The sequence below is a fragment of the Rattus norvegicus genome, chromosome 4 (assembly GCF_036323735.1).
Source record: "Rattus norvegicus strain BN/NHsdMcwi chromosome 4, GRCr8, whole genome shotgun sequence".
Classification (NCBI taxonomy): Eukaryota; Metazoa; Chordata; class Mammalia; order Rodentia; family Muridae; genus Rattus; species Rattus norvegicus.
This window is the reverse complement of record NC_086022.1, coordinates 60,069,778-60,096,056: the sequence shown is the minus strand read 5'-3', so window position 1 is coordinate 60,096,056 and position 26,279 is coordinate 60,069,778. Positions and strand designations below refer to the sequence as shown.

Genomic DNA, 26,279 nt, shown 5'->3' with positions numbered 1-26,279 from the left:
TAACCCACCGCCGGTTTAAGCGCGGCTTTGCGCATGTGCAGTAGGGAGTGGCGCGAGTACACGGCTTCCTGCTGAAGAACATGGTGCGTTTGGTGGGGGTTGTCTTGTGCTTCCTGGACATGGAGTCCATGCTGTCCCCCAGAATTCCAAGCCTAAAGTTGTGCCTGGGGTTCAGCCAGGGGAGGATGTAACAAGGAGTCCTGCCACTTGTAGTACAAGGGAAGAAAGACACATGAAGGGTGACTATAAAGTTCGTGCTGAGGTTGCCAGGGAGGGAAGCTCTCCGACGAGAGTTTTGGAGCGGGGCAGGAAGGCGGGAAGGATACAAGTCTGCTCTGTAGAATATGACTCTCAGGAACTGTCCTGTCAGTGATTGCAGAGCTGAGCCTAGCAAGACAAAGGAGATAACAATTCTTGTTCCCCAAACTGAATGCACGTGTCCCCGACTCTCTCCTGATCCTTCTCCACATGATAGTACCCGTCCACCTCATGAGAAAAGCTTTAAAATTTCATCACCAAAAGGAGATCCTGAGCCTGTATCAGTCCATGGTCGAGGTTAGAGTCTGACACAGTAATGACAAAAATTGGTATCCGGTGTCTCTTCATCTAGACCTAGTAACTCATATCAAAGACAAAAGAACTCTTTGCAAACTTAATAACAAACCATTACATTATGAAGCAAAACATTTTCATTTATTGGAACCATTAGCCTCTCTGAAATAACCAGCCTGTTCCCTGTTGATTTCAGAGTTTCGTTTCATATACTAATATTAAACGTTTTGTATACTAAAAGTGGGAGGGGAAAAGTTGGGAAGAAATTTTAAGGAAGAGGAAAAGTTGGGGGGTTACTTTACAGCAGACACTTTTCGATTTCTTAAAAGTAGTTTCTTTTAATTCCAGGCTGTTTTGTTTTTTGCCTTTGAATAGATGCAAGGAGAAGTAAGCCCCAGTCCTTCCCTTATTGATAGAACCATCAGGATGAGAAAGGAAACAGAATCTAGGAAAGTGGTTTTAGCCTGGGGACTTCTAAATGTATCCATGGCTGGAATGATATATACTGAAATGTAAGTTAACCCAAAAGTGAGAATTTCAACTATTGTTGGCCGGTACTATGACTTTTTATATTTGTTTTGGTTTTAAGTTTGGTTTGTTTGTGGTGGAGGTTGGGGGGGTATTAAAAAAAATAACTGAAAAGCCTTTCTAATCTTTTCAGGACTGGAAAGTTAATTAGTACATATTATAATGTGACATACTGGCCCCTCTGGTATATTGGTAAGTAATTTTCACTGTAATTTAGATTTACTACAAATGAAAACTTGCTTATAGGTTTAATTCAGCTTAGTATTCGTTCTTTTATTCAGACAAATAATGAGTTCCTATTCTGTTTCCCAAAATAATGAATCTAGTGGAGAAGGAACAAAGTAAGCCCTTTTATAGAAAGAACATTCTAGTAGGAGGCTGACTGAGTCAAGAGGATTACTTCCAGGAGCCGGGGAGATAGCTCAGTGGTTAAGAGCACTGACCGCTCTTCCAGAGGTCCTGCGTTCAAATCCCAGCAACCACATGGTGGCTCACAGCCATCTGTAATAAGGTCTGATGCCTTCTTCTGGTGTGTCTGAAGACAGCTACAGTGGCTCATATATAATAAATAAATAAATCTTTAAAAAAAAAAAAAAGAGGATTACTTCCAGTCTGGGGCTAGCCTGGGATAAATTGCAGAACCCTGTCTCAAAAACATACAACAACAAAACACCAAAATAAAAGCCAGGAATGGCACAGCATCTAGTCGCAGTACGGAGGTGGAAGTGGAGGCCAGCCTTGCATGTAAGACCTTATCTCTAAACAGACAAAGCTAATGAACAGTACAGCGATAGGTAGTTGGGAGTCCTAGGAAGGAAAATCAAGCATGGGGGTGATAAGTTTTACCTTACCACTCCTGAAAAACCCCCTCCACGTCTGCAGCTTCAAGACCAGACCAGATTCATCCTTGGGATCTAGAGCCCTAGGGATGGATATATTCTATACACATTTAACTGTATGATGGAGAGCCTGGTGGTCGTAGCATACACCTTTAATCACAGCATTCAGGAGACAGAGGCTGCTGCATCTCTGAATCTGAGGTCAGCCTGGTCTGTACAAAGAAACCGCGTCTTAGAGTATGGTTCTATGGCACAGGAATAGAGAGACGACTTAGAGGTTAACAGCATGTTTCGCTTTTGCAGAGGACCAGGTTTGGTTCCCAGTACCCCCATGGTGACTCATCACCAACTCCAGTTCCAGGAGATCTAATATATATAGGCAAAACACTCATACACAGAAAAGTAACTAGTTTTTTTCTAGTCTCATTAGAGTGGGTGTGGCAGATGGAAAAGGAAGGGATTTGGGATCCTTAGGTGTCAAGTCATGGCTCGCTGGGAACCTGGGAGTTCTCTAACACTTAGCTACTAAAATGAAAGTAAAAATGTTTGTTGTACAGTTATAAGAATTAATAATAGTTTAAAACTCACTAGTAAATGCTCTGCATCTGTCACTTTGATGAAGTGGTACCTGATGTGAGGAAGAAGAAACCAGTTTTTAATTTTTGATGTTAGTTTGCTAAAAGTACGAAGTGATTTTTATTCCCCAGATGTTGTCAGAAACGAAACCGGGACCTTTTTGCCTTTTTTTTTTTTAATTAATTTACTTATTTCATGTATATGAGTACACTATACTCAAACACACCAGAAGAAGGCATTGGATCCCATTACAGATGGTTGTGAGCCACCATGTGGTTGCTGGGATTTGAACTCAGGACCTCTGGGAGAGCAGCCAGTGCTCTTAACCGCTGAGCCATCTCTCCAGCCCCGTTTTGCTTTTTAAAATAATAATTTGGAGCTGTACTTACCCATTACACCACTTGGTGCCAAGCATTGTGACCTGAGTTTGATCCCCAAAACCAACATGGTGACAAAAGAGAACCAGCTTACACAAGTTGTCCTCTGACCTCCACATGCACCCCAAATAAGTAAGGAGACTATTTTAATAATAATCAATTACTGTCTTCTTCCAGAACTCGCCCTCGCCTCACTCTTCAGTCTTAATGCCTTGTTTGATTTTTGGAGATACTTCAAATATACTGTAGCACCTACAAGTCTGGTAGTTAGCCCTGGACAGCAAACCTTGTTAGGGCTGAAACCAGCTGGTAAGTGTGTGTATTGGGGGGCTGGGGAGGGGACGGGGGTAGGCCTTTATCTTAGTTTTCCCTTTTTATAAACTGAGCCAGAAGGGCATCTATTACATAAAACCAGTTTATAGGAAATTCTTATATAATTATCATGGTTGTTTCTGTGAATTGAGTAGAACATCAAATAACATTGTGCAAATATGCTTTACTCTTTTGAACACTGCAGGAATGGTGAGTAACTGATTAGTTGTAATTGTGTAATGAAGCCTCATGTATTTTATAGCCAGGTCCTTCTGTTTTCTCCTTGGGTGGGAGGGGGGATCGAATGTCTTAATTTTGTTTTTATTTTATAGTTTTAAAAACTTATCTATATTCTAAAATTTTATTTTTTTATTTCTTTGGTGTCTCTGTGGCCTTGGCCTCAGGTCCACCTGCCTCTGCCTTGCAGGCGTTTAGATTAAAGCTTGCGCTTCTGTGCCGAGCCCTACATCTGCTGTCATAACTTTATACTTAAGAGACTGAGGCAGGAAGAGTTCAAGGTCAAGACTAGCCTGAGTTATATAACAAAACCTGATTTTTAAGCTTTTTGTTTTAATTTAAATTTAAATATATTTAATTTAATTTAAATATATATTGTGGCCTTTGATCCCAGCACTTGGGAGGCAGAGAAAGGCAGAATTTGAAGTCAGCCTGGACTGTAGAGTGAATTCCAGGACAGCCAGGGCTACACAGAGAAACCCTGTCTACAAAAACAAAAACGAATAAATATATATCATGTGTTAATTTATTTTCTTTCCCTTCTAGTGGTGCAGACCACACCTCCCCGTGATTTGGCGGCCACCCAAATCTCTCCGTCCCCTCCTTCCCCTTCGATTCAAGGTCAGAGTGTGTTGAGTTATAGCCCATCGCGCTCGCCCAGTACCAGTCCCAAGTTTGCCACCAGCTGCATGACTGGGTATAGTCCTCAACTGCAAGGCCTGTCGTCAGGAGGCCTTGGCTCGTACAGCCCTGCTGTGACTTACTCGCCTGTCAGTGGCTATAGTAAGGTAATGGTAATGACTGTCTGCCTGGTGTTACTACTGCAGAGTCGGGACTTGCACTGCAGTCCCCAGTGAGTCCAAGGTGTGCGCTCAGGAGGTGAGGAGACAGCAACAGTTGCAGAGGCAGATGAGTTCAAGGCCAACCTGGTATTCAGAATGAGTTCCAGGACTGCCAGGACTTCTCAGAGAAACCCTGTCTCGGAAGACTTAAAAAAAAAAAAAAGAAAAGAAAAGAAATTTAAATTCTGTAGGACCTAAGGCTACAAGAAAGGCATCAAAGAGAAGCAGTTTCTGGGAAGCTGTCTCCTCTGTCAGGTTAGACGGACATCTCTAGGCACTTGGAGAAAGAAGATTGCCTGGAAGAAGGCAGCAGTCTGTCTGTTGTACCTACCTTTTTACATGCTATTCCTTTGAAATGAAAAGTGTATGCTGCTATTTACCCACTACTAAATTATACAGTTTTTAAGTTAGTAGAAGTTAAATACTATGAAAAAATGTGTAGTTAGAATTCATAACCCACAGGTTAGTGTGGCTCTTTTTTAAAAAAAGAAAACAATAGGCTTTTTTTTTATTTGAAAGAAATTATATATTTTGAATATATTCTTTCCCCTCCTGAGTATGGCTTTTAAAAATAGTTTCCATAAGAAAAATATATGATCATTATAGAAAATTAGAAAATAAGGTGGAAGGAAATTGCTTATATTCCTACTATCCAAAAGTAATTTGTTTAACTTCTACTTAGAATACCATAGTTTTATGAATATATATATTTTTTAAGATTTGTATTTTATATGTAGGTGTGAGTGCCTGTATGTATGTATGTATGTATGTTCATCAGGTCTGTGTGCCTGGTGCCCATGGAGGCCAGAATACTGCATCTGGTCCCTTAGAACTGGATTTATAGGTGGTTGTGAATTGCCATGTGGGTTCTGCGTACCAAAGCCTGGGTCCTCTGCAAGAACAGCAAGGATTTTATCTGCTGAGCCAATTCTTCTGCCCTGGTTTTCATTTTTATTTTAAATTGTTGTTTGTTTTGCACATCTGGTGACCTGAGTTGACTCTGTAGCCCCCTGGAGGAGCTGGTGCAGTGGCACACACCTGCTACCCCAGCACTCCTTTGTGGAGACCAGAGACTAAGCCAGAAACTGACTCATCACAACAGGGACAGAAGCAACGGAAGCCCTGCCTGAAAACAAAAGAACGAGGGGACGGGCCCACCAACGTTCTCTGACGCCTGCACCCACATGCATACATCTTAAATAAATAAATCCAAAAGGAGAGAGGTTCTTAAACATGAAGAAGCATTTTAAAGTACTAATATTGATGGACATATGCCAAAGCAGATCCTCCCCCACCCCCATCCTTTTCTGACAGGAACGTGACGCAAGTGGTGCTTTCATTTAGTAGATGGAAGTATTTTAGAGGGCTGTGTGCTCTGGCCAGGTGCTTTCAGTGTGAGAGGCTTCCCTAAAGAGAGCACTGAGAGCCTGGCAGGCAGGCTGAGCAGATAGAGGTGTTGTCACCAGCCTGAGGACTCAGCAGTCCTCAGGGCCCTTGTGGTAGGAGGAGAGAGCCAACGCACACACGACTATCATGTGCAGACAGACATGGACACTATCCTCCATAAATGTAATAAAAATAAATAAGATTATGAAAAGTTCAAGCAAGGATTTGTGTACAGTGGTGTTCATAACATTAGTTACAACGGTCAAAAACTTGAGGAAATCTACATGTACAGAATAAGGGAGTGAAAGAAAAGTGAAAAATAATTTTTAAAAATGTCTTTTATATGATCTCCTTGTCTGTCCCAGTTTGGCCTTGCATTTATGATCTCCTGTCTCAGCCATCCATTCCAGCACAAGACTATTACCGCTTTTTCCTTTTTTTTAATTTATTTTTATTTGATGTGAATTAATGTCTTGCCTTCACATTTGTCTGTCTGAGGGTGTTGGATCCCTGGAACAGGAGTTACAGACAGCTGTGAGCTGCCATGTGGGTGCTGGGAATTGAACCCTGGTTTTCTGAAAGAACAGCGAGTGCTCCTAACCTCTGAGCCACCTCTCCAGCTCCCAACTCTTTCTTTCCTGCTTTATTTTTTGAGATGTAGGTAGTCTCATGCTCAGGCTACCATCAAGCTCGTGTGTAGCTGAGGATGATGGACCTCATCTTTATCCTCTTGCCTGCATCTTCCAAATACTGGGATTGTGTACAACCACGGTGGGCTCTAAATACATTACTCAAGATGATTTTTATTTTATTATTGTGGGTCATACTCAGGTTGTCAGACTTGTGTCTTTGAATGGCAAGCACCTTTACTTGCTAAACCATCTTGCTGGCCTCTGTTGAATTTTTTTTAACTGTTGTTTAGATAGGTAGGTTCTCATGTAGCCAGGCTGACCTCACATTGTCCAGGTAGCAATAACTGGTCTTGAACTCAGCTCTCTTGCCCTCCACCTTCTGAATGCCAGGATTTCAAAGATAGCTTACGTGTGTTACTTTTAAAAATTAAAAATAGGGCTGGAGTGTTAAGAGCACTGACTGTTCTTCCAGAGGTCCTGAGTTCAATTCCCAGCGACCACATGGTGGCTCACAACCATCTGTAACAGGATCTGATGCCCTCTTCTGGTATGTCTGAAGACAGCAAAAGTGTACTCATATACATAAAATATTTTTATAAAAATTAAAAATATTTGCATGTGAACTTAAAGTAAAATCCCATTCTTTGCTTTTGTGTAGTTGGCGAGCTTTAGTCTGTCTCCTTCTTCTCCCTACCCTACCACCGTGGGCCCTGTGGAGAGCAGTGGATTGAGAGCTCGCTACCGTTCTCCACCCACGGCCTATAACTCACCCACCGACAAGGAGGACTACATGACAGACCTGAGAACTTTGGACACGTTCCTTAGAAGTGAGGAAGAGAAACAGCATAGAGTGAAGCTGGGTACCATGTTTTATTTGTATCTGCTATGCATATTTTGGTTGATACTTTATATAATCCTTAAACTAATACTAGATTAACTGTTAAATTTAGGAAGTAAAACATTGCTGACCTAAACAATCTTAAGTCTTTCTCTGCTATAAATTTAAAAGCCCTTTCATATGAGTTAGCATGCCCCCGGATCATAGCTGTGTGTGTTTTGAAGCAGTGTGTAACAAGCTTTCCAAATGATAGCTCTTTACTAGTCTTTCTGGAAGACTGATGTGCAAGGCAAGGTTGGGAGAAAGCATTATTGCCCCTACAAGTGCTACTGGTTTTTTTTTTTTGGGTTTTTTTTTTTTTTTTTTTTTTTTTGGTTTTTTTTGGGTGGGGGTGAGGTTGTTTTGTTTTGTTTTTTAATAACATTATAAAATTTGTCTTTTAATAATTCCTTAAAGCATATAGTTTACCTAGGGAAACAGTGTTAGCAAGTCTTAATCTATTTGAGGTGGATTTGATTATTACAAAGTCAATTATTTGAAACCAAATTAGGTTATTGAACTGAGTAATGATTTCCCCCCCAGGAAACTTCCCCAGAAAGCACATTAGGTGCAAAAGCGTGGCCATGGTGTGGAAGCCAAGTTATTGGAGCATGGCTCTTTGTGTCGCCTGAAATCTCTCTAGGGGTTTTTAATTTAATTCTGCCTGCAAGTGCCACAAATGTCAAGGAAACAAATCAATATTATCTTGTTACTTTCTTCTGTTTTGAAACTTTGAAATATTTGAAGTGTACTAAAAATTATAGAGTAGCACAGAGAACAACTAGTACATATCTTTTATGATTTTCAGATATTTTTCATTTCCTTTTTATCTTTTCTTTCACTTTTAGAAGTATTGTTATCGATGTTTGTAAGTGTTTCTGCTGTTGCTTTTCACCGTCAAGCCTGACAAGACCTAGTTATCTTTATTTCCTCCTAAGTTAATTGTGCTGCGGTTAAAGATTCTGATCTATATCTATTAATGTCTGGGGCTTCTTCTCTCTCTGTGGGGAAGGCTTTTTAATCTTGGGCTTGCTTGGAGGCCCTGTGGTCACTTTTGTATAAATGGTTCTGACACATTGAAAAGAACGTGGACTCTAAATTCTGTTCTTTCTGTCTTTGTATATTTCTACTCTGTACATTTAACTACTCTGCTGTGTCTGTAAGCTCTAGGTAATTTAAATATTCTGCATAAATTAATATTTTTTTGCAAACCTACTCTCAGGCTATGTAAATATCCTATTACAAATTATAATGCTGCTTTTAACATTAGTTTAAAATTCTTTTTAAATCATTGCTGTGTTCTCATGGTGATTTTTTTTTTTAATCTTTGTGTTTTTGAGACAGAGTCAGCTATTAAATTCAGACTGGCTTGGAATTCATTATGTTATTCAAGCAATCTTCAAACTTATGTTGTTCCTGACTCAGTCCCTTGAGTGTTAGAATTATAAGCCTGTCTGTTTGAGGACTTTGTAATTGTATCATTCCATCTATATTTTCCTCCATATATTTGTGTGCAAGGATTTGTGTGTATACATATGATAAGCCTTAAGTGTCCTTTCTTGGGTGCTGTTCACTTTGTGGTTTTGACGTGGGATCTCACTGGCCTGAAATGTGGCAGTCACACTAAGCTGGCAAGGCAGCTGCCTCAGGGACTCACTTGCCTCAGCTTCCCTAGTACTAGCATCAATGGGTTTAATGGCACATGCCTTTAATCTTAGTACTCCAGATAGAGGCGGGCAGATCTCTGTATGTGTTTTAGGCCAGTCTGGTCTATACAGTGAGTTCAAGACAGCTTAGGGCTACAAAGTGAGATCCTGTCTTAAAGAAAAAAAAGAAAGAAAGAAGTGGTGCCTTTCTTTGAACATTGTCTTACCTGTCTGTGCCCCACCTTTCCCATTTTTGCCCCACCCCTCACTTTCTAGATACACAAAGTAATACAGCTTCCTCCCGTACTCTCCCTAGTTATGGAATCACTTGGGTTTGCCTGAAACTGGGTTTTTCTTTTTTTTGTTTTGTTTTGTTTTGTTTTGTTTTAGAAGAGAATGGTATTTAGAAGTTAATTTCTGAGTGCTGCCTGTGCTGTTATTACTTATGTATTTAGGTTCTTAAAATAAATAATTCATATAGCTAATTCCAATACCATATTCACAACTCAGTTCTCCAGGAGTAAGAAGCTACATGCTCGTCCACATGGAGTCATCTAAACACAAGGTGCAGCCCTTGTGATACTTCATCTCCATATTTCCCGTGTCCCGACAACAGGACATCTCCCCTTATAACTTGAAAGTGAATGTCTTAATTACAGTATCACTGTAACTCAGGCACATTGTTACAGTTGACCCAGTGAGGACCTTTAGAACTTACTTTCTCTTTTCCTGATGCAGGGTGCTCCAATTAGTTGCATTTCTTTTTGCCTTTAGCCTAGAGTGTGTGTGTGTGTGACATGGCCATTTTAAAGAGATCAGGCTATTGGGGATGTGACACTGTTTTCTGGTAGCTTAGTTGTATGTCGTGCTACATGGGTCTGGTGACAGGGCCTTGTATCATGTCACCGTGATTGCAAGCAGCTTCCTCCATAGTAGTTGTCTTTGATTTCCTGCTTGCAGTCATCACCAGAGAGCTTGCCCAAATGCATTAATGCAAAGATGATTGCAAAGAGAGACTTCCTTATGGGCTCTTCCTCGTCAGTGATCTGCCAATCTTCTGAGAGAAACAACCTTGTTATCTCTCAGCTCAGTGTTTTTAGTCACTTTGAACTCTAAAGTTTAGCTTTTCTCAAATCTGCATGATTTTTTTTAAAGAGTAGCTTAATTTTTTTAAAAGAGTATCTTGTTTTAGTCTTTTTTTTTTTTTTAATCATTTTTTCCTACATCTATGATGCTAAGCCCACATTTTCAAAGTTGGTCCAATAGTTAAATTATCTGTAATTCTTAGACACTAAATAAATGCGTAAACTTCCAAAGTTTTACTTTGGAGTCTCATTTGCTAGTAATTTGTATGATTTTCAATTTTAGCAGAGTTTTGTCTTCTGACAGGTTGGATGGAGACTTTTTTCTCAAACTGTAAGAATAAGCTCTTCATAAGTATGCTTGTTATTGGGAACTCATTTGTTTAGCCATGCTACATGCTGATAGAAGAGAAAGCATCCTTGCCCTAAAGGAATTCATCTCTTCTTAGGGAATACTGACTAACTAGTCCTCAAGTGCCATAAGACCTGAAGTGGGGGCACGGATGGACAGACTTGGGCTTCTAGACAACACTGTCTTATGTTTCCACAGAAAGTTTTAATCAACAGAGTGCTGCTGGTGCTCCATTCAGAGGAACTTCCAAACATTTGTTTTCCCCTGAATTAGTAAAAGTCATAATAAAACAAGCTTAATTTTACAACAAAAATAGACACTCCCAGCCATCTGTACTTCTTGGGCCTCTTAAATTGATACTGTTCAAAATATGTTCCTGTTAATTCTTAACACAAGGAGCCAGTGCTCTCTAAAGAGAAGACAATATTGAGGCCAGGGGAGATGCTTCTAGGTTTTATCTTCTGACTCCTTGAGTACAGTATATAAAGAGGGTGGGGTACTTGTCTTCTGACTCCTTGAGTATAGTTGGGGGGTGGCTTCTCTTCTGATTCTCTGTATACAGATGGGGTTACTTGTCTTCTGATTCCCTGAGTATTGTCAGGGGTTGTCTAGTTCCTAGGTACCCAGCATCTGCTGCATAAAATATTACTGTGAGGACTAAAATGGTTTCAATTCAATTTAGGGAGCCCAGACTCTACCTCTCCATCTACCAGCCCTACCTTCTGGAATTACAGTCGTTCTGTGGGGGACTATGCACAAACCTTAAAGAAGTTTCAGTATCAGCTTGCCTGTAGATCTCAGGCCCCATGTGCTAACAAAGATGAAGCCGATCTCATTTCTAAGCAAGCTGCCGAAGAGGTAAAGGGAACATAAAAATGATTTAATTTATTATGACCTTCAGATTGCTAGAAAACTTTTTTCCCATGATCTCTTTTAATGGTTAGAAACATTTGGCATTTATAGTGGAATAGCTTTTGTTTGAAATTTTTACAGTGTATGATACATAGTTAGTTAAAATGCCCTGCCTAAAATACCATTCCATGATCATTAGAAAAAGGGCTCCAAAGGGTGGGTATGTAACTCAGTGGTAGAGTCCTTACCTGTGTATCATACACAAGGCACTATGGTTGACTCCTAGCACTAAAACAAAAAAAAAACAACAATAATTCTTCAGTATACTTCAGTTGTACTTAACATGTGTCAGATTGCTATATTGAAAATACATATATTTGGGAGTCTTTACTTCATTCATTTAATATCATATATGGGATTTTATATTTTTACTTTGTACTTAAAAGCAAAACACACACACACACACACACACACACACACACACACACACACACACACACACCCCTACCAACATAAAGAGCTTTTAAAGATATTATTTGTACAATAACAACAACCATGAGTTAGTAATAAAAAACATTTACTAAATGCTAATTAAATGAATATTAGTGTTTCTGAAGGTTTTTGTTTTGTTTTTTTGTTTTTGTTTTTTAAACAGGTTTGGGCAAGAGTGACTATGAATAGACAGCTTCTTGATCACATGGATTCATGGACAGCCAAATTTAGAAATGTAAGTTGTAGGGTGAAGAGACAACTCAGCAGTTAAGAGCATTGGCAGCTCTTCCAGAGGATCTGGGTTCAATTCCCAGCAACCACGTGGTAACTCACAACTACTTTTGACTATAGTTCCAGGAAATCTGATGCCCTCTTCTAACCTCCATGGACTCAGACACACATATAGAGCATACAGGCTCGCAGGCAGGCAGACAGGCAGACAGATAGACAGACAGACAGTCATATACCCACACACAAAATAAAAATATATAAGTCTTAAAAAACAAAATGTTAAATTGTATCTCATGCCACTCACTGAACTATATCAAACTATCCACTGAGGTTATTCATAAGAATGTTTGAATTAAATATTATTAAAAGTAATGGTGCATATATGGGGTAGAGATAACAGTTTTCTTGGTATCATATGTTCCTTTCCATGTTTAATCAATGTAGTTAGAGAAAATAAAGGAACAGTATGCTTTTAAGATTTTTTTTTCATTTTATTTCCCAAAAAGATTTTCTTTTTTTTTTCCTTTTTTTTTAAGTTAATCCTGCTTGATTAAGTCATTTAACACAAATCCAAGACTTATTTATAAGTGACTGTAAATACAAGATTTTTGTCAGTATATCATGTACCTAGAATTGTGAGGGAGACAAGAAGATGGTCTTCAGAAAACACTCGTGTGTCTGACACTACTTAGAGTATTTGTGGAATTCCTCTGCCCCAGAACAGAGTCCTCTTACCATTTATGTCGACTCTTCCACCCAGATGGCAGGGTCTCGGGTTCTCAGCCTGCTGCTTCTCTTACTCTTCATGGTGTCCATGAGTCCCAGGTTCTCTCTCTTCCTAGCTTAGAACAAGATTGTTGCATTAGTATACTTTAAGTAAGGTATCAGGAAGGCAGGGTAACCAGCCATGCATGGCAGCACATGTGTAAAAAACAGACTACTAAGAAGCGTGAGGTGAAAGTGTGAGAGTTCAAGATGAGCCTGGGCTATAGCCTGAGCCATTACTTCAAGATTAAAAATAAAAAAGTAAAATAAATATAGTATTTTGAGTCGAGTGCCATTATTCTCAGACAGAATTTCTGGGGATGAGGCCTGTATCTTTTTAACTAGGCAGTTTTGCTGTAGCCAGAGCAGTTGGCAGGTTGTTTGCATGTGATAGAAGAAGGTAAGTGACAGGGTGTCTTTGGAACTGCACATTGTCACACTTGCAGTTACAAGCAAGACTGACATGGTAGCATTTAAGATAAAGAGAGCTGTTAGCTCTTATCAGGCTTTGGGGGCCGCAGAAATGGGCTGTGAGCACAGATGCTCTTGTAGAGGACCTAAGTGTTTCTCAGAACACATGCAGGCAGTTCAGTCACTGTAACTACAGCCCAGGGGGTTCTAGTGCCTCTGGCTCATGTGATCACCTATACTCAACAAACACACACACAATCAAAAATAAAATAATAGAAAAAGAAAAGAAAAGAGCTTTTAGTTCTCAAAGGTTTTTTTCATTCAAAATTTTATAGGGAATTGTGGGTTAGTGTTTCTTTGGCATGTGGGTGGGGTGGGGTTAGTATTTCATTTGAAACATTTTTTCATCCTTTCAAGTTAAACAGAAGCTTAGGAACAGAAGTAGGTGGTCATAGTCACTACAAACAGAACAGTAACACTCACATATCAGATTCTCTTCACACCCTCAGATTAGTTTGACACTAGCCTTGGAAGAAGGAATTTCAAATTCCCAATTTTTAAAGGTAATACTGTAATATTTATAAACTGGTTTTAAGTGAATGTGTCTGTCTAGAGTTAGAGCATGCACAAGCCTAAGGTGAGTTAGTGAGTTACCTTAGTTTGACCAGCACAGGTGGTGTGGTGATAGCATGAATACATGTGGAGGGAGGTTATGTTTCCTTTCAGTCAGGAGCAACAGTTACAGAAAGCGATTTGTTTGGAGGCAGAGTCTTAACAGTGTAGCCAGCTCCAGCTGTCCTGGAACTTGAACAGTCTAGGCCAGCTGACCTCAGACTTGTGATAGACTTCCTGCCTCCATTTCCCACGTACCCAGATTCTAGGCATGAGCCATTATGCCCATTGTGCAAAAAGAAATTTTAGAGCAAAAAAAAAAAAAAAAAAAAAACAAGACTGTCTAGCTGAAAATTGAACATGTTCTTCAGGTAAGAAACAGACATGACATGGATGTAAGCCTATGTGTGCTCTGCAGCATGTCTGCGCTCTGCCTCACACTGCTCGGCCTGCACTCTCCTTCACTGTGATTTATGATTGGTTAATCAAGTGTAAGAAAGAAGGAAATAATGACGTGATAAATACTTTAGAATGATAACTACAGAAGGCATTCTTCATTCCTCCCTAGTGGATCAGTGAGACAATATTAGTGCCACTTGTGCAAGAGATTGAGTCTGTCAGCACCCAGATGAGACGGATGGGCTGTCCAGAGCTACAAATAGGAGGTATGTGAAGCAGAGCCCTGTGTGGGAGTTACTTTTAGTAGATCAGTTAAGTGGAAAACATGTAATGGGCTGTTGAACATCTTTTGTTGTCTTCCGGTGAAGAAGAAAATGTTTGTAATAGTTTTGAAAGTGGACACTCACCAGCTACCTGCAAATCCATCTCCAGGAGATCAGACACCTTTGATCTCCATGGTCACGTGCACTCTTGTGAGCATTACACACAGACACAAAGAAAGAAATGGTTACAAGTAATAAAACAAACAAACAAACAAAAAGCAGGCGCTGTAAAGATGGCCTAGTGGTTAAAAGCACTGGCTGCTCTTTCAGAGGACTCAGGCTAAATTCCTATTACCTACACAGCAGCTTACAACCAAATATAACTCCAGTTCCAGAGGTCTGTCTGATGCCCCCTTCTAAACCTCACAGGTACCAGGTACATATACATGGTACACAGATATGTATGCAAGCAAAGTATCCATACAGTAAAATAAAAATACATCTTTAAAGTATAAAATAAATCTTTTTTAAAAGATTAATTGTTGCTTTCCTTTATTCTTTCAACAAATATTGAGCACCTGCAATAAGCTGGGTGCTGTTGGAGGCATTGCTGTGGTATAACCTGCAGAAAATGACTAACCCCGCTTCTGTTGTGCTTTCTTTCCAATAAATGAGATGCACAGGAACGGTGGAAGAAAATAGTGCTAGAACAGAAAAGAAAGAGTAGGAATAGTTACTCATCTTTGTGCTTGGTGGGTGAAACCTGAGCTAGAGTGTTAAGGACGGCATTGCCGGCTCGTGTAGAATCCTGAAGGCAGTGAGGAGCCAGCAGACAGGCAGGAAAGCCTTGGAGTTCACTGGCATCTGTAGAGTAATCTGTGCTCTTTGTGTTTAACAGAGGCGAGTGTTACCAGCTTGAAACAAGCTGCCCTGGTCAAAGCTCCTCTCATCCCAACTCTGAATGCAATTGTGCAGTATTTAGACCTAACACCAAATCAGGAGTACTTGTTTGAAAGAATCAAAGGTAACTTAATTTGAAGAGGAAAAATGAAAGCTCTTTTGCAACATTAGGATTTTTGTAAATGAAAGGTAACAAGGAAAACATTTTGAAAAAGATAAAGATGTAATTATGGTCTTATATTTTATAAGTATATATTTAAGTATGGGTTAATTAAGGCTTATACTTGAACAACTCATCAGTCCTCTAGTTGACACACTAGGAACTGTCAAAAGAGTATCCTTGAAGATTTTAATCATTCTATTCTGTAAGAAACTTAAATATGAGTTAAATAGGCTGGACCCATTTTCTACTCCTCTAACACTACCAAGAACTGGGTGCCACTGTGATACTCTTTTTAATATCAGTATGCTAATCTGATTCTTGTAATTTTTGTAATTTCTATTTAATTTGTGGTTTCTGTTATAAACTTAGAATTTGGGGGGAGGTATGATCTGAGGAGATTGACCTAGAATCAAGAAGATGAACCTCTTGAGCCTGCCCATATGCTCTCTTCAGTATACCACTATACTTAGAGAATAATTTATAAAATTAGAGTTATTGTTCATCTGGGCAGACTGTAAAATGTTTCTTTGTTAAAGCAGATTTTTAAAATAGTATTTCAGTATTCAAATTTTTCCTACATTTTTTTTTTACATGGAAAAGATTACAGTCTGCGTCATGGATTCACTTTTAAGAATAAGCAAGTGGTCTTTCCTTGTTTTGTAGAAACTTGTCACATAGGAGACTTTCAAGCAAGCACACAACACCAGATGGAACTCAGGGGTAGAGCATGGGCCTAGATTGCCTCTTCAGTGCCCCCCTCAAAAAATACACAACCTTGGCATCACTGAGTTCAGAACATGTCATTCCCAGGCTGCTTTCTGCCTCTGTTTCATTGGAAGCAAGTCCTACATGTCGTCGTCAGTCAAGCCATTTTGTGAAGCTCCTTTGTTGAATGGTCTTTCAGTTGTCAGTTCATTTGTAATGTTTTCTTAATGTACTTGCAAAACAAAGCTTTCTACAATGTTGACCATGCTGTTAGCACAGCCTGACCACAGTCAGCTATTGGACCTCACGTTTGCAATGCTCCCTTAATCTATGAAACAGTTTTTGTTGTGTTAAACACCCTACCATCTCATGAAATATATAATCCTGTTTTAAATATTGTCTGTTTGAATCAGGATTCAAATACTATCATGTATTATGATAAATTAATATTTCTTGTTTGTTTTGTTTCGGTCTATAGCATTTACTTTTTACTTTTCTTCCTCAGAACTTTCTCAGGGAGGCTGTATGAGCTCATTCCGATGGAACCGAGGTGGAGACTTCAAAGGACGCCGCTGGGACACAGACCTGCCCACTGACTCTGCTGTAAGGCCTTCGTCAGTTTTAACCTGATAGATTTGCTATTATACTACATTTTTTATTTTCCCACCATAAAATATTAGAGAGAATTCAGGAAATGAGAAGGGAATGATTAGGGTGCACCAGCCTCATGGCCAGCACTCAGAAGACCGTGTGCTTCCTTAAGCGGCCCTATCCTTTGAGGTTCCTCAGCAGCCTTAGGGATACTGTGTGCAAGTTGTGCTCTGCTCCCCTTTCTGCTTTTATGATATTTAAGCAGTTTTTTATTATTATACATCATTGTCTAATTGTTCTATTGAACCTAGAAGATTGATAAAGTGGGAAAGAGTCATGTGTTAAATGAAGTAGCAAAGAATATTATGACACATTCTTTCTTATGTGGAATTATTTGGGAACGATTGCTACCATCATAATTTAGCAAATCAACATTAAAGTTTATGTTTTTGAAATTGTGTTATTTTTATATTAACTATTTACATGAAAATTCACCTTTGATGTTTAAGTTGAGAATTGAGTGTGTGTAGATTTTCTTAGTGTTGCTGACAACTATAGGGATGCAAACTTTCCATTTAACAGTAAGGAGCCAGGTCGGGTACAGGCCTGTAATCCCCACTGCTCAGAAAGTTGAGGCAGAGGCTTTCAAGTTCAGTTCAAGGCCAGCCTGAGCTGTTACAGAATAGATCAAAGTTAGCCTAAAACACTTAATGACACCTTATATCAAAGTAAAAAAGGCCAAAGTGACAGAGCATTTGCCTACTGTGTGTGATAGATACTCTGGGTATACCTTGAAATACACACACACAAAGGTGTGGGGAGAGTGGAGAGAGGAAAAGTGTGTAGGAGAGTGGAAAAGAGTGTCTGCTTTTCTTGGATTGCAATAAAAAAGCAAAAGGAAGGTGAAATAAGTTTGCTGTCTGAATTCCCCCACTCTATGTGCCATGCCTGTTTCCCCATGGTGGAGCTTTTAATGCCTCTCTTTAAACTTCCCATTACAAGGTCAAATTGATATGATGACAGATAATAGTTTTTCAATTTTGAGAGATTTTTGTTTGTTTTCAAGACAGTTTCTCTGTTTAGCCTTGGCTGTTCTAGAACAAACTGTAGACCAGGCTGACCCTGAACTCAGAGATTCTCCCTGCTTCTGCCTCCCCAGTGCTGAGATTAAAGGTGTATGCCACCACTGCTCAGCTTGAGTGCATTTTTTTATGTGGGTGGTGATCTCAGCCAAGGCAGTCTCTGCTCTGGGCTGCATACCAGCCCTGGAGTGAATGGATGTGTGAAATATGGAGGGGGTGAGGGGTATTTACTTCACCCACACTTAAGTGTTTTGTGAGTTAAGTAAATTTCTTATCTTTATAAAAGTAATGATAAGTACAGATCTTTTCTAAGATTTGTGTTTGTGCTAGATTGTCATGCTAACGTTGGTGATTGCGGTGCCTTTCAGATCATCATGCATGTGTTTTGCACCTACCTTGATTCCAGATTACCTCCACACCCTAAGTACCCTGACGGTAAAACATTCACTTCTCAGCACTTTGTTCAGACACCAAATAAACCAGGTATTAACTCCTAAAACACCATGTTGAAATTTTTGCCTGAAATTCCCTAAAGGTTCAGGTTTTTAACATGTCACGTTGTCTTCACAGATGTTACGAATGAAAATGTGTTCTGTGTTTATCAGAGTGCTATCAACCCTCCACACTATGAGCTAATCTATCAGCGGCACGTCTACAGTCTTCCAAAGGTATTTCTTTCCTTGCAGTGTTTGGGTTGAACTGGGAACCTCATGCATGCTGGGCTCTGCTCTACCACTGAGCTGCATCCCTGCCCCTAAAGAGTGTGCTGCTGGGGAACATCAGAGTGGCATTTGATGGTGTTTTTAAAATTGAATCGTGTTGCTTTGTTCTTGCTTCTGCCTCCTGAGTGCTGGGATTAAAGATGTGCACTACGATCTCCAGCTCTTTCTAGCCTTTCTAGGGGTTTAAATCATATTATTTATATAACCTTATACTTTGCTTTTAATAACTAACTTTAAAATATCTTTAAAATTTTTTTATAAAAATATAGTTAGTGGCCATAAAACTCCTTCCTAGCATAATTTCTCCAGCCACATTCTCCTTGTGAACACTCAGGGCGGCTGAGCTTTTTCATGGTAAACACTGTTGAATGCCCATCTTGATGTACACAGTCATCTTTATTTTGGATCACTTTTTGGATTCTAAACTACGGAATATTTCCAAGGCTGTGAGAAAATAGAACCAAATGACTTTACATAAGAAGTCATCTGGCAGTTCACATGTGCATGCAGGTGCATATTCTTGGCTGTAAAGAGTTTTATTGGTGATCTTTCCGATTTTTTTATCAGCATCTTTACTGAGAAATTTTGCATTGACTGCAATTTGTTTTGTTGGATTTTAGTTTGCAGGGGTAGGAACAGACAGGGTCTTATGTAGCCCAACTGGCTTCAGATGTTCAGTTCCACCTCAGTTTCCTGAGTGCTGGGATTACAGGCAGGCTCCTCCATACACATTTAATCATGCACTGAGTTCTGTATCAGATCCCCAGTAGAGAGAGTCATTTCTTTTGGGTCTAATTAATGGTAGGTACTGTGTCCATGCATATGTGTTATGAGCCATGGAGGCTACTGTTGGCTGCCCATGCCACTTTTTTTTTTTTTTTTTTTGTGAAAGAAAAACATTACCTTATAAAGTTTATACACCTGAAGTCATATAAAGTTGATCTATTAATAGAGAGATTTTATAGACCAACTCTTAAAAACCATTGTTGAATTTCAGAGCTGACAAACATTGCCTGGCTGTTCTTACAGATAAAATCATTTAAAGTGTTCGTTATATACTAAAGGCACACTGTACTGTATTTTGAAGACTAGATAAACGCTATGTGAGTCCTAACACTCTTGTTGTTACAGTGGTGTTCTTGGGAGATAGAATATGTTTATGTGTAGTGTATGGATCCATCAACCTCAGAAAAGCTTCACGATTTGGCCCTGCATGTGCACCCTACATGTCTGTCAGCGTTCTGTTCATACTTCAAATGTGTATTACACCCTCTCATTTAGGAAGCCGTGTCCTGCCTCTGCAGTCTTTTTTTTTTTTTTTTTTTTTTTTTTTTTTTGGTTCTTTTTTTCGGAGCTGGGGACCGAACCCAGCTCTACCACTGAGCTAAATCCCCAACCCCATCTGCCTCTGCAGTCTTAAGTTAGCAGCTTTCCTGTGTTTCTGTGGCATCCAGCTCCCACACTTGGCTGTCATTCTCTTGTGTCAGACCTTTCCTGCTCCATGATCAGCTCCGTGTTGCATGGATCCCATCTTGCCATAGTATCCCTACTTGTTAGCAAAGCGTAGGTGTTATGTATCGAATGAATACACTTTGAATTATGTCAAATTTTGAACTGGTGGGATACAAACTGATAAGATGTGCATTTGTATCTGACTCAATGTTTTTAGTTTAAATCTTACTAGGTTTTTATTTTTGTCTTAATTCTAGGGCAGAAATAACATGTTTCATACGTTGTTGATGTTCCTGTACATCATAAAGACCAAAGAGTCAGGAATGCTTGGGTAGGTACTTACCCTTTTAAAGTTAACTACTCAGCGTAGTCACTTCCTGTTAACTCTAACTTAATTTAGTTAGTCCTTTGTGTTAAAATTCTTCGAGGGCAGCACATACACCACAAATTTTGTAGACAGATTCTAGATAGGTTCTAGTTCATCAATGCCTCAGAACCACCATTTCCCTGTTGGTAAAGCTGATTAGATGACATCACGTTAGCTTTATACCCGTGTGCCCTGGAGTTCTATTTAGACGTAAAGAATTCCACAAAGTCATTATATTTCCAAAGAACCTAGTCTGTACCCTTTCCAAAGTAGTACTAATTGAGAAGAAAAATAGTCTGAAGTTGTTTGTGAATTCAATAAGGAAGCTCACAGTATTTATAAACTCAGATTCACTCTATTGTCATATTGATAATTCGGTGCTTTAACATTTTAAATGCTGTTTGAAGTAAATGGACCACTCCTAAGGCTAAGAAAACCTGCTAATGTATATCTGGGAGTCTGAAGACTTAGCTTCTGGGGTCCAGCTGTCATAACAAGGACCTAAAGCGACTGAACAGTCGAGGGGAGTACCTGGTACAGAGGACTTGTGTGGCTGGTGCACCCTGCTGGGCCAGCCTCTGTGAGAGATTGTGTTTACAGGTCTTCTTCATAACTTGGAGATTAGGTGTGTCCCAAAATGAGCTGCCATCACAGCCCAGCACATGTGCCACGTGCCTTGTCTGAACTGAGACACTCTAAGGGGCAAAATGAGTTCAGATTTCACAAAAAGAAGTAAAGTTACCTGCCTGCATGTGCTGTACACTGTTTACATGCTGAATGCTGTTTTGGGTGTCTACTGGAACTATGAAGGGGGTGTGTATGCGAAGCATTAGTCTGTATTATTACATAAAAAATATGAAAGCAAAAAAAAAAATGAAAGCAGACAGTTATAAACAGATAGAAATATTTATCCGCTTCTGCTTCTTTATGTTTGTCTGCGCTACTTGTTTTGTTGTTGTTGTTGTTTAAATTATTTACTTAATGCATATGAATATATATACGAATGCACTGTAGCTGTCTTCAGACACACCAGAAGAGGCCATCAGATCTCATTACAGATGGTTGTGAGCCACCGTGTAGTTGCTGGGATTTGAACTCAGGATCTCTGGAAGAGCAGCCAGTGCTCTTAACCGCTGAGCCATCTTTCCAGTCCCAGTCTTTTGGTTTTTTTCAAGACAGTTTCTCTCTGTAGCCTTGGCTGTCCTCTGTAGACCAGGCTGGCTTTGAATTCATAGATACCTGCCTGCCCTTGCCTCGCAGGTGCTGAGATTAAAAGTGTTTGCCTCCATGCCCAGCCTCACATTTTTTAATATAAGAAAGAATAAATGGGAAGATCATTTTGTAAAGTATCTAAACTAAGAAGGTTTTTCGTTATTTTTCAATTGCAACAATAATGCATGCTCAATATAGAAATATTTAAATGGCATAACAGTGCACACTAGGAAATGAAGATACCTTTCTACTCAGCCTCTCCATTCACCTCCAGCAAGGTGCCTGCCAGTGTCAGGTTTTCATATCAGACTGCTTTGAGGAATGAGTTTGTATCTTTAATGTTGTTTTAAAATGAATTGAACCCAAACTTACTGCTCTTTGGGCTGACTTTTTAATTTATGGTATGTCTTAGGCATTTGCCAGTGTTCATAAGAATATATTCTTTTGTAAAATTTCTAGTAAAGTTTCATTATAATTGCATATATACATATATAGAATGGACTGTGAAATTTACAGTAAGTATATTGTCCGTATACAAAATCACTGTGGGAACTGGAAATGGCTCAGTTTTAAGAGCCCAGGATGCCTTTGCAGAGGTCCCTTGTTCAATTACCAGTATCCCCGTGGTGGTTCACAGTTGTCTAACTCCAGTTCCAAGGGACTGGCACCTACTCTGACTTCCACAGGCACTAGGTATGTACACAGTACACACGTGTACATCCAGGCACAATACAGAGGAAATTTAAATTTGCTGTTTCTAAAAGGCTGAGGTTTTGGTTTTTTTGTGGGGTTCTTTTGTTGTTGTTGTTGTTGTTGTTGTTGTTGTTGTTGTTGTTGTTGTTGTTGTTGTTGTTTTGGTTTAACTTGGTTTTCCAAAACAGGGTTTTTCCTATTGTAACGCTGGCTGTCCTTGAACTCAAGAAATCAGTCTGCCTCTACCTACTAGAATTAAAAAGGTGTTTGCCACTGCCACAGGGCTCGAAAATTCTTTGAATACCTGCAAGATTTTAGCTTGTAAGAACTTAGTTTGTCAATAAATAAATAAGTGAGTGAGTGAGTGAGTGAGTGAGGAGTGAGTGAGTGAGGAGTGAGTGAGTGAGTGAGTGAGGAGTGAATGAGGAGTGAGTGAATGAGGAGTGAGTGAGTGACTGAGTGAGTGAATGAGGAGTGAGTGAGGAGTGAGTGAGTGAGGTGTGAGTTAATGAGGAGTGAGTGAGTGAGTGAGGGGTGAGTGAGGAGTGAGTGAGTGAGTGAGGAGTGAGTGAGGGGTGAGTGAGGAGTGAGTGAGTGAGTGAGTAAGGAGTGAGTGAGTGAGGGGTGAGTGAGGAGTGAGTGAGTGAGGGGTGAGTGAGGAGTGAGTGAGTGAGTGAGTGAGTGAGTGAGGGGTGAGTGAGGAGTAACTGAGTGAATGAGGAGTGAGTGAATGAGGAGTGAGTTAATGAGGAGTGAGTGAGTGAGGGGTGAGTGAGGAGTAACTGAGTGAGGAGTGAGTGAGTGAATGAGGAGTGAGTGAGTGAATGAGTGAGTGAGGGAGGTGTGAGGGAGGGAGGCAGTGAGTGAGTGAGGAGTGAGTGATTTAATTTAGCCAGTGTTGCCAGTGCTGAGCAGTGAGCCAGCTTCACTCACACTGAGTGGTCTCCTCAACTATATCCCCAGATCCCCAGTGTGTGCTTCTCCATGGCTTAGGAGAATTTTTTTTGTTTGGTGTTTTAGTCCATGTATCATATATATCACACACTGGCCTTGAATTCCCAGTCTTCCTGCTTCAGGAGTTGCTAGGCGAGCGCTACCGTGCCCCACTTCCAAATCTGTAATTTACATTGGGGTGTGCATGCACCATCTCCTCATCCTCCCTTGTAGTTCTTTTAACCAAAGAAGGAAAAAATACTTTAAAATACTAATATTTTTCAGCTGCCTTAGAAATGAAAAGCACTTCCTGTTTTTCCGGAAGATCCAAGTTCATTTCTCAGCATCTACACCAGGCAACTCCAGTCCATCACCCTCTTCTGGTCTCCACAGGCCCAGCAGATGTGGCATACACACACACACACACACACACACACACACACACACACACACACACACACAAATAAAATCTTTTTAAAATGCTTTTAAAGCAGATAGTTAGTGCCAGGTGTAGTGGCATTCAGCAGCATACCAGCATTCAGAAGGTGAATTTAAGAAGCTGTACACAGGGGTGGAGAGATGGCTCAGCGGTTAAGAGCACCCGACTGCTCAATTCCCAGCAACCACATGGTGGCTCACAACCATCTGTAAAGAGATTTGATGCCCCCTTCTGGTGTATCTGAAGACAGCTACAGTATACTTATATATATAATAAATAAAATAAATCTTTAAAAAAAAAAAAAAGAAGAAGCTGTACACATATATAGTGAATTCCAGTCCAACAGGCTACACAGTTAGCACCCTGTCTTAAACAAACAAATCTACCATCTTATAACATAGAGTTTGGGTGCCTTACATAAAGCCTGGGGCTCAAAGTTAATGACTGGCGTGAATAGTTAATATTCCCCAAAGACCACTACACCTCAGAGTCCCAGCCAACAGCCCTCAGACACTTCAACTTAGGCTTGCAGTGTATGACATGGGTGGTGTGTCCTTTGGTCACATACAGTATAGCATAGTTTAAGATGTATGACTAATGTACAAACTTACAGAATGGCCCCCGTAGACTCATATGTTTGAATACTTGTTGCCAATTGGTGGAAGTGTTTGGGAAGGATAAGGAGATGTGACCTTGTTGGAGGCAGTGTGTTGCTGAGGGCTGGTTTTGAGGCTGACTGCTTGCTGCCATGCTTATGGACTCTTAAACCTTTGAAATGCCTAGTCATGGATGGTGACAATGATGATGATGATGATGATGACAGTGATGATGACGATGATGATTTTGAGACAGGATTTCTCAGTGTGGCTCTGACTGTCCTGGAACTCCGTAGACCAGGCTGACCTCAAACAGAGAGTCACCTGCCTCTGCCTCCTGAGTGCTGGGTAAAGGCCCGTGCTACCACACCCAACATTAGTAACGGTATCTTACAACAGCAATAGAAAAGTGATTAAGACACTTATCCAGAAATCCCTGATAGTCAGTAGATTATTCAATGTATCCTCTACTTTAAAAATTAATTGTGCTGGGCAGTGTGACACATGTGTTTTAATCCCAGCACTTAGGAGGCAGGGGTAGATGGATCCTGTGACTTAGAGTCCAGCCTGGTCTACAGAAAAGTCCCAGAACAGCCAGGGTCACACAAAGAAAACATGTCCTGAAATTAATTAACAAAATTAATTGGTACTGTGTAATATTACTAAAATAATTTGTTAGCTCTCTCTACTTGATATGGCTCTTTAAGTCATTAACTGAAAAGTTAATTTTTCACCCCATAAACCAATTTATTCTGAACATAAGTTGCAAGCATAGTTACTGAAGTATTCGCCATTACTTAAAGTCACCTGCGGAGCTGTAGGACAGGCTGGTTGCTGTCACCTCAGCTGTCACAGTTAAACACATGTCCCTCCTGTTGTTAACTTTACTAGAATCAGACCTTAGATACTTAGGCAAACAAGTCTACTAAAACTGTTTTCCTTCCTTTGTAGGAGAGTTAATCTTGGGCTGTCTGGTGTGAATATTTTATGGATTTTTGGAGAGTAGTCCATCGTTTAATTCCAAACATTTGGACTTTGATTGTAATTGGCCTGGAAGGAGTTGAAGCTAAGTATGTCCGCGTAAGCACCTCTTCCGAAATAAGATGCATGTTTTGCTGCAGACTTGTTAGATTTCACAGGAAACAAACTGAGGGAAGCTTGTCATGAACATGACAAAGCCTGCGTCTTCTATTCCATGGAACATTTATTATGTGGGGTGACTCCAAAACTGCAGTCCTGGGCTGTGAACTAGTGCGGTTCCCTTCACTTGGTGAGGGCAAGGACGCCTCTCCATTTTAACCGCAGTGAGAATCTGCACGTTGTTCTTTACCATCGAGACTGGCTCTCACTGTTGGAGTAGTGTAAGTACTCAGGTGAACCTTGGTAGCTCTCTTTGTTGTATCTTTATTTCCCCAGTGTTCTACAAGTCAGCCTAAAGCTGAAATGAAATTAATTTCTAAGTGATGTAGTAATTAATCCTGCTGAGCCATCTCCCCAGCCCCCTATTGGTTTTTTTTAATATTAAAAGAGATTTGATAATATTGGGATCTTGAAAGGTCAATGCTTGCATTAAAATTAGCTGATAAAATTAAACTTTTGGGTTTTAGTTAAATGTCTAAGGATGTCAAGAAAATTGTTCACTGCTTTTATTAGCTCTGTGTGTATGTGTGTGTGTGCGCGAGTGTGCGCGTGTGTGCGTGTGTGTGCGTGTGTGTGTGTGTGTGTGTCCCCACACAATTGCCCGTGTTGGCACCTGTATATCACCAGCAGGCATTTTAATGCTCCCTTCTTTAAGATTCCAATGATAGCCCTCCCATTTCTAGTTTATAGGTGGAACAGAGTATCAACTCTCCATCTTTTCTTCCCATATGTATAAGAAGTAATTATTAGTCACATTTTTTTTTTTTTTTTTGGTTCTTTTTTTTTCGGAGCTGGGGACCGAACCCAGGGCCTTGCACTTCCTAGGCAAGCGCTCTGCCACTGAGCTAAATCCCCAGCCCCTAGTCACATTTTTTGGTGGGGGTTGTTTTCAAGACATGGTTTCTCTGTGTGGCCCTGGCTATCCTAGAACTCACTCTGTAGACCAAGCTAGCCTCAAACTCACAGAGACCTGCCTGCCTCTGCTCCCTGTGTGCTGGCACTAAGGTGCTCACCCTGAGGC

General features: G+C 40.1%; 1 protein-coding gene across 5 annotated transcripts; it reads left to right on the top strand.

The window, feature by feature from the left end:
* The first annotated feature begins 17 nt into the window (after positions 1-17).
* On the top strand, positions 18-25,711 carry Tmem209 (transmembrane protein 209). Of its 5 annotated transcripts, none has more exons than NM_001014055.2 (15): positions 18-83; positions 928-1,064; positions 1,214-1,272; positions 3,050-3,181; positions 3,968-4,209; positions 6,940-7,141; positions 10,921-11,096; positions 11,746-11,817; positions 14,170-14,266; positions 15,162-15,287; positions 16,537-16,634; positions 18,073-18,187; positions 18,275-18,372; positions 20,136-20,209; positions 25,070-25,711. In NM_001014055.2, exons 1-15 carry the CDS (start codon positions 81-83, stop codon positions 25,122-25,124), a joined length of 1,686 nt encoding a protein of 561 aa, NP_001014077.1. In that variant the 5' UTR covers positions 18-80; the 3' UTR covers positions 25,125-25,711. The 5 variants fall into 5 exon arrangements, with proteins under 5 accessions (NP_001014077.1, NP_001381959.1, XP_038963444.2 ...); NM_001395030.1 differs by having other exon boundaries at positions 901-1,064; XM_039107516.2 differs by having other exon boundaries at positions 35-83; positions 6,940-7,108.
* Positions 25,712-26,279: the final 568 nt, after the last annotated feature.

What these genes read in the sequence shown, in the direction of transcription:
- Tmem209 (XM_063285986.1), top strand. Translation starts at nt 469, where the DNA reads ATGATAGTACCCGTCCACCTCATGAGAAAAGCTTTAAAATTTCATCAC. An exon ending in GGAATGATATATACTGAAAT is followed by an intron (nt 1,065 to 1,213) that starts GTAAGTTAACCC and finishes TAATCTTTTCAG; the next exon opens with GACTGGAAAGTTAATTAGTA. An exon ending in ACCTGCCCACTGACTCTGCT is followed by an intron (nt 16,635 to 18,072) that starts GTAAGGCCTTCG and finishes GGTGCCTTTCAG; the next exon opens with ATCATCATGCATGTGTTTTG.